This window comes from Pezoporus flaviventris, unplaced genomic scaffold (assembly GCF_033815535.1).
Source record: "Pezoporus flaviventris isolate CSIRO_AGI_PZ_B2104156 unplaced genomic scaffold, CSIRO_AGI_Pfla_v1 ptg000255l, whole genome shotgun sequence".
Lineage (NCBI taxonomy): Eukaryota > Metazoa > Chordata > Aves > Psittaciformes > Psittacidae > Pezoporus > Pezoporus flaviventris.
This window is the reverse complement of record NW_026892802.1, coordinates 119,341-133,723: the sequence shown is the minus strand read 5'-3', so window position 1 is coordinate 133,723 and position 14,383 is coordinate 119,341. Positions and strand designations below refer to the sequence as shown.

Genomic DNA, 14,383 nt, shown 5'->3' with positions numbered 1-14,383 from the left:
AATACCCAGTGGATAGCATGTGAAGCCTCATCAGTTTTAGCCTTTCACATAATTACCTTGGAGGAAAAGGTCCTTTCTTGCTTCTCACTTCCCGTGGCCAGACTGCTGCAGCTCTCTTGTGCACCCTTAATGGTCCCAGGAGAGAAACAATCCCTTCTGGAGGACAGTTCCCCCTTGGGGGGGCTCTTCTCCCTCGCTGGAGAGAATGACATTTAATGAGGCCCCAAGTTTCAGGACACCCCATTCTGATGCTCCAGACCTGCCTTGTTTGAGGGCCTTCTCAGGGGATGTCCTTGCTGTTGAGAGACCCTGTAAAGCACGTATCTCAGTAGAGGTGACTCCTCTTCCTCTCTGTTGTCTGGAAGGAGAGTCTGGCCATCAGACATCCTTATGCCAATGTATGTTCCGGATGGCTGGAAACAGCTGAATCCACTCTGGAAACCCCTCCTTGTGATGGGAGCAGGCACCATCACATTAGTGCAGGGAAGAGCACCCTTAGTGCATGGCCGTGTTTCTGGGGGTGCTCAGAGCCTGCTCCCCCTCACACCACTGAGCACCATCTCTGTCTTTCAGGTTGCACAGCAAGGCAAGGACTTAGCCTGGGCTCTGGGATGCACCATGAACACCAACAGACAACGCAACAGAGGTGACCCAGCTCCTCGTTCCATCATCAAGCCACGCTCTGCCCAAGCTGGATGGATGTGGACATCTTGCTCCTGGTACAAGCAAACCCTTTCATCCCCTCTGAGGGCTGTTCCCAGGTCTTTGCGTCCTGATTTCCACGTTTCAGGAAGTGTGGGCCTTTCCTCACCCTTGTGCACAGGTTATCCTGGGGGATGTGGAACATTGGGGTGGCTGACGCTGGATGCTCCTTCTGTTCCTTCCAGTGCTTACGTGGAAGAAACTTCTCCCTGGTGCCAGCACCCATCAGGTCCTTTGCAGTTGCCAACAGCAGCTCCACTGGGACAGAGGGTGCTGGCATCACCCTTACCCCTAAGGGAAGCAGCTCCCCCCTTGTTGAACTGCACCAGAGGTGTTTCCATGGAGGATGATGCTGTCTCCTGCAGTGTTCTCCTACATCACATCCAAGCATTCGAGCCCAGGCAGGTGAGGGTGGGAGAGCCAAGGCCATCGGTCTCTGTGCTGGCAATGTCCAGGGACACTGACAGCAGTGCCTGACCATTGGAGCTTGCTGGTTTGGGAGCCTGCATCTGGGGCAAGCACTGGAGCAACCTGCCAGCAAGGATGTGCCTGGGGAGGCCGAGCATCCACTGCTCAGCCCTTACAAGGCAAGGCAGCTGACGCCTGGCTTTGCAGCCAGAAGCAGTAGCAGGCCCTGACTAAGTCAGATGTGTCATGGGGAAAACTGTTACCTGGCTTCTGCCCTCCTCACAGCAGCAAATTAACATCCCACAGTAAACACAGAGCCTGCAATTAGAAGAAACCCAGTCCTCATTTCTCATTTTCAGGTGTGATTAACATCTGCAACCTCACAACATTGGTTCTGTGGTTGGAAGTGCACTGCTTGCCCATCCCTCATCAGGAGCACCCTGTCAGCCCCCCAGGGAAACGTGAGACACTGCTGCCAGCAGGGACTTGGAGCAGACGAGCAGCCTGCTTTCCCTCCAGGGCTAAAAGCCCTTGGTTTTCCAGCGTGCGGGCATGTGTGTGCACTGTGCAGTGCAGAAACAGCTCCGTCCCCTACCCTTGTGGGAGGGGAGGAGGTTCTGGCAGCACTGAAGCAGCTTCCCTGCACGTTTGCAGTGCTTTAAGACGCTAAAGGCTGCCCTGGTACCTCCCACACCCCAGGGGGTGCGGATCCTCCCCTTGGCATCCTTTTCCCAAAGTCTCCTTCTCCCCATCCTGCTCCCTATATATTTGAACCCCCACGGAGTTGCATCTTCTCTCTTGACGTGCCCCGAGCAGGCAGGATGCAGGCAGGATCGGCTCCTTCTGCTGCTCAGGTGGGATCCAACCCAGCCTCCAGAACAGGTAAGAGATCTCTCCATCGACTGCAGCTTCCTCTCAAGAGACGGCTTGGGACTGCTGCTGCCTTTTGGCTGTGGGCTCTGCTCTGGAGTCCTCCAAACTCATTTGGAACCGGGTCTCGTGGTTTCATTACTCTGACACCCAGAAAGTGGAAAGAAACAAGGGGGTGGATGCGGTGTTTTCTCTGGGCAGGAAAAGGTTTCTTTTCCCAAGCTCCTAAAAGTGCCAGGGAACATTTAGGTAGACCAGTGATTAAAAACCTTCAAACTATTCCCTCGTTTATTCAGCTGCAACTAATAGAGGCTGTGCTTGCTACAGCCAGATTCACCACGGCAGGGAGTCCCCAGTGTAAAGCCTGGCTTTGATGGGGCTGCTTTTGCAGGGGTAATGTAAGGAGAGGGGAGCAGCAAGCTGGAGGGGTGGTTTCTCACTGCTTCAGGTAGGAGCATTTCCCTGGAGCAGCAATGACACGAGTGCTGAATAAGAGCAGAACCAAGCAAGAAGCTGACGCAGCAAAGCTGAGTCGTGCAGTTTAGCCGGGGGTTTTCCTCCCTCTCCTCAGGCTTGCCCTTGTAGAGGGGGAGAAGGGTCCTGCTGCTCGTGGTGGCTGTCTCCTAACAGCTTCCTTCAACAGCATCAAGAAAAACTCTCTCAGCAGTTTTAAGGTGTTCTGGAGAGTGAGGCTGGCGGGCTTTGATGCGCCTGGAGACCCACAGCAGCATCACAGGCATTCCCAGGATGATGGGGGCTGGAACTGGATGATCTTAAGGTCCTTTCCAACCCGAACTGGTTTATGATTCTATAATCCTATGATGCGAGGAGCCGGCGAGGACAGCGATGCCGAGAGCTCTGACCACGTTGGGTGGGAACAAGGCTTTCTGTGTGCAAGCTTCGCATGAATGCCCCCAGGCCAGGGCACGGCAAAGCCCAGCGAGCCAAGAAGAGGGTCAGGAGGAGCCGCAGAGCAGAGCCTGGGGCTCATCCCCCTGCTCACCCCGCTCTGCTGGGCTCCTCTCCCGGTGCAGCAGCCTGGTGCTGCCTCCCTTCCTCGCTGCCTCCTCTCGGCATCTGCCTGGCACTGCCCCTGCCCGTCCTGAGCTTTCCTGTGCCACAGGGACACGATGGGAGGCAAAGCAGAGGGACACTGCTCTGAGCCTTGTGCCCTCTGCACTAGGAATCTGTCCCTGCCAGGTTTGGCTGCCCAGAGCCCCAGAGCTTTCTGGGGGTCGTTCGGATGCACACGGGCATCCCGGCTCACCTTGGCCATTGCCCCGGAGTGGGATGGAGCGTGGGCACTGCAGCTTGAGGTTCCTTTGGGAAAAGGGGGTTAAAAGAACCCGCTGTCATCTCATTGCTCTTGGTTTCTGCTCTTCCCGATGCAGAGAAGTGTGGAGCGTGTGGTCCTGGCTTCGCCTCGCCTCTGGATGCCATGAAAGGCAAGTCTGAAAGCCGGGGCAGGCGGGGAAGAGCTGCGGTGATGTAGTGAGCATTAACACAACGCTTTCAAGAGGGCGTTATCAATTAGCTCCATTCTCTGAGGAGGCTCCCAGCAAGCGTAGGGAAGCGATGGTTTTGTTTCTGGTCTGTTCTGAGGCCAAAGAGCAATTGCATAATGACAGCTTGGTGTCAGAACAAACCTCGTTAGGCTTTGGGCTGGCCTGGGATGGGTCATAGCCTGCAGCAGAGTCTCCTGCGGCTTCCCTGGGCCAAACCAAATGGAGTTTTTCAGTTTCTCAGAGGCAACTGCATTGATAGAGCCCCACGACGCCACCGAACACCGCCACTGGTGCTCATCCTGGGAAGGGAGAGGTGAGCATCCTCATCCCTTGCACTTGGCCTGATGGCTGGGATCACAACGTGACAGAACCTTGTCTAAAAACCAGCCTCTTGGGCTGCTTCCTTATGTGTCTGAACGCCTGAGTAGTGCTGCATTGCCAAAACTCTGGTGCTCTGATGTGAAGAGGCTGCTGAATGCATCATCTCTGGCCATCCCTCCCTTAATCCTATTCTCTAGGGCTTAGCAAACACCTCTGAGAAACCCTAAAGGGCTCTGGAGCTTGCTTATGATCTGTGATTCCTCTCCACGACTTGTCTTTGGACCAAAGAAACAACAGTGAAGAGAGGAGCCTTTCAAACAGCCACACGTGTTGGCAGGGCTGGGCAGGGATTTTCACTATGGGATGGCCCAGGGGCCTGGGGGGGTTCTGCCTTTGACTCAGCCTCGTGCCTCTGGTATGGCACAGAAGCACATCCAACAGCCCCATGGACATGGGGGAGCAAAGGGCCCCCCCCAGGGAGGGAGATCCAGGCTGACCAGAGGCTCCTGCAAGGTTTGGATTCTGCCAGAGGTGGTTTCTGCTGATGCTCACACAACGATTCTGTCCTGAAAGGTCCCCGGGAGGAGCTTGTGTATGTGCCCTGCATCTACAGGAACACAGGGAGGAAGAAACCCGACTTCCTGGCCACTGTGGACGTCAACCCCCAATCTCCACGCTACTGTCAGGTACCAAGTGCTTTATCTCAGCCTGGGAAGCAGCTCAGTGCTTGTCCTTCCCTCTCCCCAAAGCTGCTGGCTCACTACTGAGGCTGATGCCTGTCCTGTCCTCCCCAAGACCCTGAACCTTCCTGTGCTTACAAAATACACCCAAAACCCTCTCCAGACCCCATCCTCAGGGTTCCCCATGTGCCATCGCTCCCTTGGGGATGCTGAGGCCTGCCTGAGGTGGGCTCTGCCTCTGAGCCTGCGCCTGGCAGAGGAGCAGCAAGCGGGGCTGGGGCTTTGCAGGTGATTCACCGCCTGCCCATGCCCAACGTGGGGGACGAGCTGCACCACTCGGGCTGGAACACCTGCAGCAGCTGCTTCGGGGATGCCACCAAGAAGCGCAACCGCTTGATCCTGCCCAGCTTCATCTCCTCCCGCATCTACGTGGTGGACGTGGGAACCGACCCGCGAGCTCCCAGCCTTTTCAAGGTACCTTCGGTGCACAGGAAGGGCTGGGATCAGTGGGGACAGCTTGGCAAAGAGGCTTCTGGGGTACCCCCAAGAGCTTTGCAAGACCCCTGTGTGTGGATGGGAAGGCCGTGGGAGGTGTTTGTTCTGCTGCTGGTCTGCAAATACTGAGTTCTCCATCCAGCCCCGTGCAGGAGGGGACCAGGGCAGGCCTGGGACAGCCCAGGCCGAGGACTTGATGGTGCCTGTGAACCCCCCCAGGTTGTCAACCCAGAGGACGTGTTCTGGAAGTGCAGCCTGGGCTACCCCCACACCTCCCACTGCCTGGGCAGTGGGGAGATCATGATCAGCGCCCTGGGAGACCCGGCCGGCAGCGGGAAAGGTACCTCAGGCCCCCAGGGAGAGGGTCTGGACAAGGAGGAACCATCCCTGCATCCAGAGCTGTCCTGGAGGCTGCACCCAGGTCCCCCAGCCCATTGGGCAGGGGGTTGATGTGTCTGTTGTTACTGGTTTTATAAGGTGGAAGCTGCTGATCTGGATGGTTTCCTCACTGCCCATGGGCTTTTGTTTTCACACCAGGTGGCTTTATTCTGCTGGATGGAGAGACCTTTGAGATCAAGGGGAACTGGGAGAAAGGGGACAAGATCCCCTCAATGGGTTATGACTTCTGGTACCAGCCACGCCACAACGTCCTGATCAGCACTGAATGGGGAATCCCCAAATGCCTGGGGTATGGATTTGACCCAACTGATCTGAAGAAAGGTGAGAAAAGAGTTGTTTAAAAACCCCGGGAGAGAGATGCTACAAAAAAGGCCAGATTTCAGCCCTGTTCTGCCAGTTGGAAGGCAACGGGCAGACCCAACCCCGCTACCCTTTAGATGCCAGCACCAGAAGTTCAACCCAAGGCAGTCCATAAATGCCGCTGTTGAGCTGTACATGGGGTTGGAATTCAGCTGTAGGGATGAAAGGTGAAGCTCCATCTCAGGCCAAGGCTCCCTGCCCTTGCCAGCGCTGTCCTAGCGAGATGGTCCCTGTTGGATGCTGGGCATCTTCCCGTGGCTTTTGCCAATGTCCAAAGCAACCAGTGCAAAGAGCAGGGGGCATCTCTGCAGGGAACTGAAGGGGCTGAGGCTCACCTGAACCTGCAGCAGACCTGCTCGAGGCGCTGACCTGGCAGCATCCCCTGTGCCCCCCTCCCAGGGCGCTACGGACGCCACCTCAACGTGTGGGACTGGACCACTCGCACCTACATCCAGGCCATCGACGTGGGTGAGGATGCGGCGCCGCTGGAGATCCGCTTCCTGCACAACCCCGATGCTGCCGAGGGCTACGTGGGCTGCACCATCAGCAGCGCCATCCACCGCTTCTACAAGACCAAGGTGCTCCCTGGGGACACCACAGGGTTAGAGGAACGGGGTAGATGGAGCTGCAGAACTGCAGCATCCCACCTCCTGCATTCCCCATCGTCCTCTCCCCCAGCTCCAGTCCCCACTGAGGCACACACTGCCTCCCCGTGCACCCAGACCAGGGGCTGGCCCAGGGTAGTCTCACCAGAGGACTTGTATTGAGTGGCTGCAGCTTTGGCTGAGATGATTTGATTGAAAGGAGATTCATTTCTACCTTGGTTGTGGATTTATGACAGCCCAAGCAATGTTGTTCTTGGTGTCTGTTGTGGTGCGTAATGACGAGCTGGGTGAAGAGAGAGGATTCTCTTTCACCAAACCAGCCAGTCTCACTGGGAAATGAGACAAGGTTTTGGCCCTGTCAAAGCCCCTCCTGATGCTGCAGAACCCATGGCTCTGCAGAGGCAGGGATGGCTCCAAAGCAGCTCTACAGCCCTGGAGAGTAGAGGCTGTGGACACATGCAGGCAAAATCCACCCCAGGGTCGGGTCTTATCCTGCCTCTGCCACGCACGCTGAGCCCCCGGGGCCGTGCTCTGTCCCACACCCCCCGCAGCAAGGAGACTGGGCGGCCGAGAAGGTGATCCAAGTCCCCAGCAAAAAGGTGGAGGGATGGCTCCTCCCGGACATGCCAGGTCAGTGCATCCCGGGCTGGGTGCCGCGGTGCTCCCCGGCTCCCCGGGGCACTGCCGGGGCTGCCGCCTGCTTGTGCAGCTCTCTTGTACCCTCCCCAAGGCTTCATCACCGACATCCTCATCTCGCTGGACGACAGGTTCCTGTATTTCAGCAACTGGCTGCACGGGGACATCCGCCAGTACGACATCTCCAACACCCGCAAGCCCAGGCTGGTGGGGCAGGTGAGGCAGCAGCAGGCTCCTGGTCGCATCCCTCTGCCTGCTGGGGACAGTTGGGATCAGTCCTTCCTCGCTGCCTTGGCCACCCAGACCTTGGCTCTCTCGCAGGTCTTTTTGGGTGGCAGCATCACCAAGGGCGGACCCGTGACCGTGCGCAGGGATGAAGAGCTGCAGAGCCAGCCAGACCCGTTTGTCATCCAGGTGAGCTCGGCCATGTCCCCACGCTCCCAGCCTGGGCAGCGATGGTGAGGCTGGGGAGCGGGTCCTTGTGCATCCCATGGGATGGCCGCGGGAGCCTGGGGGAGGCGGGAACATCCCTTTGGCCTGCACCATCCAGCAGCTCATCTGTCTGCTCCCAGGGCAAGAGGGTGCAGGGGGGACCGCAGATGATCCAGCTCAGCTTGGACGGGCAGAGGCTCTACGTCACCACGTCCCTGTACAGCGCCTGGGACAGGCAGTTCTACCCCGACCTCATTGAGTAAGAAAACCCTGATGCACACGGGTGATTGTCCGAGCTATGGGGGGACACAGGGGCAGGTCCCCCCCCGCGCAGCTCCCCCCAGCCTCCTGCTCTCACGCTGTGCAGGGATGGCTCCGTGATGCTGCAGCTGGACGTGGACACAGAGCGCGGCGGCCTCACGGTCAACCGGAGCTTCCTGGTGGATTTTGGGAAGGAGCCCGACGGGCCCTGCCTGGCGCACGAGGTCCGGTACCCGGGTGGGGACTGCACCTCTGATATCTGGGTTTAGGCACCGCTGCGCATCCGGACACACGGAGCTCCGGTGGCTCCCCTCTGGTGACCGTGAAATAAAGCAAGCTCTGACCGCAGCGTTGTGCCTCGAGTCCGGTGTGACCTGGAACCAGAACATGAGCCTGGCACCTGCACACAGTGCACACACCCCCTGCGTACGTGCCCATGCTGCATGCACAAACACCCTGCATACGTGCCCATGCTGCGTGCACAAACACCCTGCATACGTGCCCATGCTGCGTGCACAAACCCGCTGCATACTTGCCCATGCTGCGTGCACAAACCCCCTGCATATGTGCCCATGCTGCGTGCACAAACACCCTGCATACGTGCCCATGCTGCATGCACACATGTTGCATGCTACATATGCGCGCTACGTGCTACATGTGTATATACTGTATGGTATGAGTACATACTGCATGCCACGAGTACATACTGCATGCTACATGTATGTGCTACGTGCTACATTTGTACACTGCATGCTACATATGTGCACTGCATGCTACATGTGTACATACTGCATGCTACATGTGTACACGGCATGCTACATGTGTACATAGTGCATGCTACGTGTGCATACTGCATGCTACATGTGTGCACTGCATGCTACATGTATACATACGGCTTGCTACATGTGTGCATACTGCATGCTATATATGTGCACTGCATGCTACATGTGTACATACTGCATGCTACATGTGTACATACTGCATGCTACATGTGTGCACTGCATGCTACATGTGTACATACTGCTTGCTACATGTGTGCATACTGCATGCTGTATATGCGCACTGCATGCTACATGTGTGCACTGCATGCTACATGTGTACATATGGCTTGCTACATGTGTGCATACTGCATGCTACATGTGTACATACTGCTTGCTACATGTGTGCATACTGCATGCTGTATATGTGCACTGCATGCTACATGTGTGCACTGCATGCTACATGTGTGCATACTGCATGCTACATGTGTACATACTGCTTGCTACATGTGTACACTGCATGCTACATGTGTACATACTGCTTGCTACATGTGTACACTGCATGCTACATGTGTGCATACTGCATGCTGTATATGTGCACTGCATGCTACATGTGTGCACTGCATGCTACATGTGTACATACTGCATGCTACATGTGTACACTGCATGCTACATGTGTACATACTGCATGCTACATGTGTACATACTGCATGCTACATGTGTACATACTGCATACTACATGTGTACACTGCATGCTACGTGTACATACTGCATGCTATGTGTGCATACTGCCTGCTATATATGTGCACTGCATGCTACATGTGTGCATATTGCATGCTACATGTGTACATACTGCATGCTACATGTGTACACTGCATGCTACGTGTGCATACTGCCTGCTATATATGTGCACTGCATGCTACATGTGTACATACTGCCTGCTATATATGTACACTGCATGCTACATGTGTGCACTGCATGCTTCATGTGTACACTGCACGCCACACGCGCGCACCCTACACGCACACCCGCACGCAGCACGCACAGCGTGTGCACGCACAGCGGCCCGTCTACGCTCGCGCTGCCTCCTCCCGGCCCACCAATCAGAACTCTGTTACTAGGCAGACTTCATCTCGTTCTCAGCCACTCAGGAGCCCGACCCCGCTTGTATCCGGGTAGGAAAGCCAGAGCAGCCAATCGCATCAAAGGAGAGCGCAGTATCCGGGCAGATCTGCGGTGCCGCAGCCAATCAGAAAAAAGCCCCCCCCTTCGCGGGCGCGTCCCGCCGGGGCTCCGCACTTCGGGTTCCTGTTGCGCGCGGGGCAGCGGCACGTGGCGGGGAGCGGCAGCAGCGGGCGGCCCGCAGGTGGGTGCGGGATGGGGGGGTGCGGGGATGGCCCCGACCCCCCCCCCCCTCCCCACCCCGCACGGACCCGGGCATCGCCGCCTCCCTCCGCCCCCTTGTGCCCAGGTCCGCGGGGTCCTCTCACCCCCAGCACCCCCGTCCCGAGACTCGCACCCATGGGGCTGACACGTTCACACCCCCCCACCCCACACTGCCCAGCCTGGGGCACTCCAGCCCTGCTGGTGTCCCCCCCCCTTCTCCACTCCCGCGTGTGCTGGGACAGGGCTGGTCTCCGGTGCCCCCCCCCCCCAGCATCCGGGAGCAGGGTACCCAGAGCCGGGCACAGCCTCTGCGGCTGGAGGCACCCCGGTCCGTGTCCGTTGGTGGCGGGCGCTTGGGTGATGGAGCTCGGCCTGCAGAGCCTGGGCACGTCCGCAGCGGGATGGAGGGGGCTGCGCTGAGCAGCCGAGCCTGGCCCAGGGCAGGCAGCCGGGGTTCAGCCTGCTGCGGGCTCGGTTAACTCCAAAGGGATTCTGTTCGCGGTGTTGTCAGTGGATGCCTGGTTCTCACTCCCCAGCAGGAGCCACATGTCATGGCTGACGAGGAGCAGGGCGCCCGAGCTGCCAGAAAGGGAAGTTTGTCACCCAGCAGCTCCCGGGGCAGCACGACGGAGTCAAGCACCCTGCTGCAGGAGCTGAAGAGCACCATCTCGTAAGGGCAGCGCTTGCTTCTCCCTGCGCAGCTCTTCCCGTCAAGCTCAGTGTTACCAAATGTGGGTTCATTTAATAGGGTTGATTAATTGGCAGCCCCGGGGTACCAAAGGGATGAGCGTGGTGGTGTCTTGGAGCATTGGCACTGCAGAGGGGCATGGACCCGTGCTAAGCGCTGAACGCAGAGCACAGCCCTGTGCTGCGCTGCCTCTTTGGGTGCAGAATCAGTTCAGAGCCCCGCAGTAGCACACGCAGGTCTGCAATGACCCCGTGGGATGCGGGTTTATGCCCGCTCTGCCCTCCCTGGGGTTAGGGTAGAGCACACAGCTCTAGAGTGGGGTTGTGGATGCACAGGGAAGGCCAGAGCACGGGGCTGTGCTCACCCATGGGTGCAGGCAGCTTTGAGTCCTGTGCTCCAGTGTCCCCAGTGACTGCTGCGCGGTCTGGAAGGGCCTGGGCATGGTGGAACCAGCCTTGGGAACCCTAAGCAGCGGCCGCAGTGGGTTGAGGAGCACCTGGGTTCTGCCGGGTGTTCCTGCTCTGCCCTAACCCCTTTTGTCTCTGTCCCACACAGCAAAGCCGTGCAGAACAAAGTGGACTCCATCCTGGTGAGTGCCTCCGTGGCACATCGCGCTGAGGGTGAGGGAATGACGCGCCTCCACCGCGCTCTGCTCGCTAAGCTGAACCCTGGGGTCTGCCGGAGCCTGTTTCCCATCGGGTCAGGGTCTGGCTGCCCTGGTTAGCCCCGAGAGCCCCTCATCACCCTGCCTGGGGGGTGGCACCCGCTGCCCCAGCCCTGTGTGGAAAAAAACCCTTCCTGTGACTTTGGTTGCCCGGGTCCCTCGCATGCAGCCATGCTCATGCTGACAGAGGTGCTCTGCTTTCCATGCCCCATCAGTTAGGGCTGTTATCCTTGTTCCTTGCTTTGGATCCTTAACCTTTCCTTGTCTCTGGTCCGTTCTCCCTGCGGATCCTTCGCCTGTAGCAAGATGTCCAGAAGTTCTCAGACAATGACAAGCTCTATCTCTACCTCCAGCTGCCGACGGGACCGAGCCTGGGGGAGAAGAGGTGGGTGCTGGAGCGAGCTGGGGCCGTGGCCAGGAGAGCAGGGGCTGTCGGGATGATGGTGGGAGATAGAGAATCACAGAACGGTTTGGGTTGGAAAGGACCTGAAGATCATCCAGTTCCAGCCCCCCTGCCATGGGCAGGGACACCTCACACTAAACCAGGGCACCCAAGGCTCTGTCCATCCTGGCCTTGAGCACTGCGAGGGATGGAGCATTCACAAGGGAGATGGAGATCAAACGGGATGGGGGGGAGGCTGCTTCATGTCCTGCTTCTGTGTTAATGGCTTGTCCTGGGCTCCCATGGGAGCAGCAGCAGCCTGGACCTGAGCTCGCTGAGCACGGCTGAGTACACGCACGCCTGCAACTGGATCCGGAATCACCTGGAGGAGCACACGGACACCTGCCTGCCCAAGCAGGACGTCTACGATGCCTACAAGTGAGCTTGGGAGGGCAGCGAGTGCCTTGGGGTTGTTTGAACCCTGGGGTCCTGGGAGGACCCACATCCGCGGGGGGGGTGTGGGGTGGTGCAGGCAGAGGGGTGCTGGCGTTAACCCTTGGCTCTCCCGTGCAGGCGGTACTGCGAGAACCTCTGCTGCCGCCCGCTGAGCGCCGCCAACTTCGGCAAGATCATCCGGGAGATCTTCCCAAACATCAAGGCCCGGCGGCTGGGGGGCCGGGGGCAGTCCAAATATCCTTGCCTGTGCCCGGCTTGGGCTGGTGGCGGCCCCCCTGTAAAGGTCTCTGTATGAGGGGGCAGCTTCCGAAGAGGGGCTGGTGCCCGGGCTTCCATCTCAATCAGCTGAGGGGGTTGCCCCATCCTTGCCCCTTGCGCTTAGGGCAGCCTGCGGGGAGCTGATGGTGGGCAGGGAGCGCACCACGAAGGGGGCATCACAGCTTGGGGCCGGGTGCTCTCGCGCCTCCGGCACAAGCCCATCGTGAGCCCCGCAGCCGTAACCTCTCGAGCTGTGACCGTCGCAGGTTGCGGCCGCGTTTGTGTGACAGCAAAAGACCTTAACGCCGCCAAACGTACTGCTACAGCGGGGTCCGGAGGAAGACGGTGGTCAGCCTGCCACCCCTGCCCAGCCTGGACCTCAAAGTGACAGAGACCGTAAGTCCTCTGCTGCCTCCGTGGCTTGAGTTTCGCCAACCTGCTTTTGGTGGGGTAATGAAGCTCCTTGCCTGTTGGAGCCCGTTGAAATGGAGGGGTGCAGGGATGCCTCTGTCCCGTGAGCCTTCCAAAAGGGAGCTCCCAAGGATCTACGGGCTTGTGACGTGTTCACATCCGAGCATCCTGTCCCGTGCTGCGGGGGCTCACGGCTTGTCCCCGTCCCCCCTACCCTGCAGCAGTCGGAGCTGACGGATCTGGTGCAGTCCTACAACATCGAGGTGATGGAGGCGGCCTGCGCCCTGACCTGCGACTGGGCCGAGAAGATCCTCAAGCGCTCCTTCAACAACATCGTGGAGGTGGCGCAGTTCCTCATCCAGCAGCACATCATCAGCTCCCGCTCGGCCCACGCCGACCTGGTCATGGCCATGGTGGTCTCAGGTGTGTGCAGGGGAGTCCTGGGCTCGCTCCATCCCCCTCCACGTTGGGCTCACTCTGACCCCATCGGGGCGCAGAGGGTTTGGGAGCTGGGAGTCCCCTTCCAGCCTCCCGTGGTGGGGCTGAGCTGCTGCCAACCATCGCCCGTGGGGTGGTTGAGGGGCCCAGGGCCATGTCCCGCTTCCATCCCCTTCTGTGCACGCACAGAGAGCACGGAGAAGATCCCCCGTGAGAGCCGGGCCCCATCGGCAGCCAGGAAGAGCAGCGCGGACACCTCCGAGAGCGGTGACAGGAGCCAGGGGCAGGTGGGACCGCACTGGGGGGCCGGACCCCCGGGTTCCCTGCTCCTCTCGGCTCCCCCCCCCCCCCAGCAGCTCCTCTGCCCGCAGGTCAAGAAGGAGAGCGGCCCCAAGGCTCCCGCTGCGCCCCGGCCGGACAAGAAGAAGCCCCCGGAGCCCCCCAAGGCGGCCCCCAGCCCCCAGGTGAACGCCTTGGTCGCCCGCCTGCCCCTGCTCCTGCCCCGCATCCCCTCGGGGGAGCGCCCCACGGCGCCGGGGGCCGCCGCCGCCCGCTCCTCCCCTCCCGTCCTGGCGCCCAAGCTGACGGCGGCCCCGCTGGGGGGGGGCACGGTGAAGGTGGCGCTGCCGCTGCCGGTGAGCGCGGCCTCCCCGGCGCTGCCGCTGGGGCTGCGGAGCCCGCAGGCGGCGGTGCCGGTGCTCAACGTCCTCCTGCCCGGCGTCAGCGTCCCCGCGGCGGAGAGCCCCGCCAAGCCGCGGAGCGCGGGGCCCGGCCCTCGGGACTCGCCGCACCCCAAGGCCGCCAAGAGGCTCCCGGAGCCCCCCGGCGACCCCGTCCCGCAGAAGCGGCGCCCCGGGCGGCCGCGGAAGAGGCCGGAGGACCGGGGGGAGGCGGCGGCGGCGGAGCCCCGAGGAGGCGCGGACCGAGGGGCCGGGGCTTCCACGCCCGCCCAAGCCGGCAGAACCGGGGCTGCCGACGGCCCAGAGCGGGCACCGGAGGCGCAGCGGAGCCCGGGCGATGCCGGGGGGGAGCCCGCGGCGGGGACCCCTCCCGAGGCCGCCCCGTCCCCGCTCTCGGGCTCCCCGGGGCTGTGCGCGCACCCCGGCTCTTAGCGCCGTGCCCGTGCCCTGCAGCCGCCATTAAAGCCCGAGCTCTCCCCGACGGCTCCTTTGTGCTCTCTGTGGGGGTCGGGGGGGGGGGTGCGGGGCCGCCGATCCCGGCTCCCGCAGCAGCGCGGTTTTAACGTTAAAACCGGCGGTTTTGGGCAA

The 14,383-nt window shown here is 60.1% G+C and overlaps 2 protein-coding genes across 4 annotated transcripts; both read left to right on the top strand.

Moving 5' to 3' along the window:
• Positions 1 to 1,018: 1,018 nt before the first annotated feature.
• On the top strand, positions 1,019 to 7,943 carry LOC133263205 (methanethiol oxidase-like). Its single transcript, XM_061442914.1, has 13 exons — positions 1,019 to 1,113; positions 1,158 to 1,992; positions 3,372 to 3,425; positions 4,380 to 4,492; positions 4,775 to 4,960; positions 5,201 to 5,321; positions 5,519 to 5,701; positions 6,140 to 6,318; positions 6,897 to 6,975; positions 7,076 to 7,197; positions 7,303 to 7,395; positions 7,554 to 7,672; positions 7,781 to 7,943. Exons 2-13 carry the CDS (start codon positions 1,932 to 1,934, stop codon positions 7,941 to 7,943), a joined length of 1,473 nt encoding a protein of 490 aa, XP_061298898.1. The 5' UTR covers positions 1,019 to 1,113; positions 1,158 to 1,931.
• Positions 7,827 to 14,227, top strand: RFX5 (regulatory factor X5). 3 transcript variants are annotated; one of them, XM_061442913.1, is made up of 10 exons: positions 7,827 to 7,903; positions 10,355 to 10,488; positions 11,062 to 11,095; positions 11,473 to 11,555; positions 11,865 to 11,990; positions 12,126 to 12,242; positions 12,581 to 12,662; positions 12,899 to 13,100; positions 13,305 to 13,402; positions 13,487 to 14,227. In XM_061442913.1, exons 2-10 carry the CDS (start codon positions 10,370 to 10,372, stop codon positions 14,225 to 14,227), a joined length of 1,602 nt encoding a protein of 533 aa, XP_061298897.1. In that variant the 5' UTR covers positions 7,827 to 7,903; positions 10,355 to 10,369. The 3 variants fall into 3 exon arrangements, with proteins under 3 accessions (XP_061298897.1, XP_061298895.1, XP_061298896.1); XM_061442911.1 differs by lacking the exon at positions 7,827 to 7,903 and adding an exon at positions 9,677 to 9,798 and having other exon boundaries at positions 10,358 to 10,488; XM_061442912.1 differs by lacking the exon at positions 7,827 to 7,903 and adding an exon at positions 9,709 to 9,798.
• Positions 14,228 to 14,383: the final 156 nt, after the last annotated feature.

Excerpts from the sequence above, each read along its gene's own strand:
- LOC133263205 (XM_061442914.1), top strand. The coding sequence starts at position 1,932 with ATGCAGGCAGGATCGGCTCCTTCTGCTGCTCAGGTGGGATCCAACCCA. Across the intron at positions 1,993-3,371 it reads CAACCCAGCCTCCAGAACAG|AGAAGTGTGGAGCGTGTGGT; the intron begins GTAAGAGATCTC and ends TTCCCGATGCAG. Across the intron at positions 6,319-6,896 it reads ACCGCTTCTACAAGACCAAG|CAAGGAGACTGGGCGGCCGA; the intron begins GTGCTCCCTGGG and ends CACCCCCCGCAG.
- RFX5 (XM_061442913.1), top strand. The coding sequence starts at position 10,370 with ATGGCTGACGAGGAGCAGGGCGCCCGAGCTGCCAGAAAGGGAAGTTTG. Across the intron at positions 11,991-12,125 it reads GACGTCTACGATGCCTACAA|GCGGTACTGCGAGAACCTCT; the intron begins GTGAGCTTGGGA and ends TCTCCCGTGCAG. Across the intron at positions 12,663-12,898 it reads ACCTCAAAGTGACAGAGACC|CAGTCGGAGCTGACGGATCT; the intron begins GTAAGTCCTCTG and ends CCTACCCTGCAG.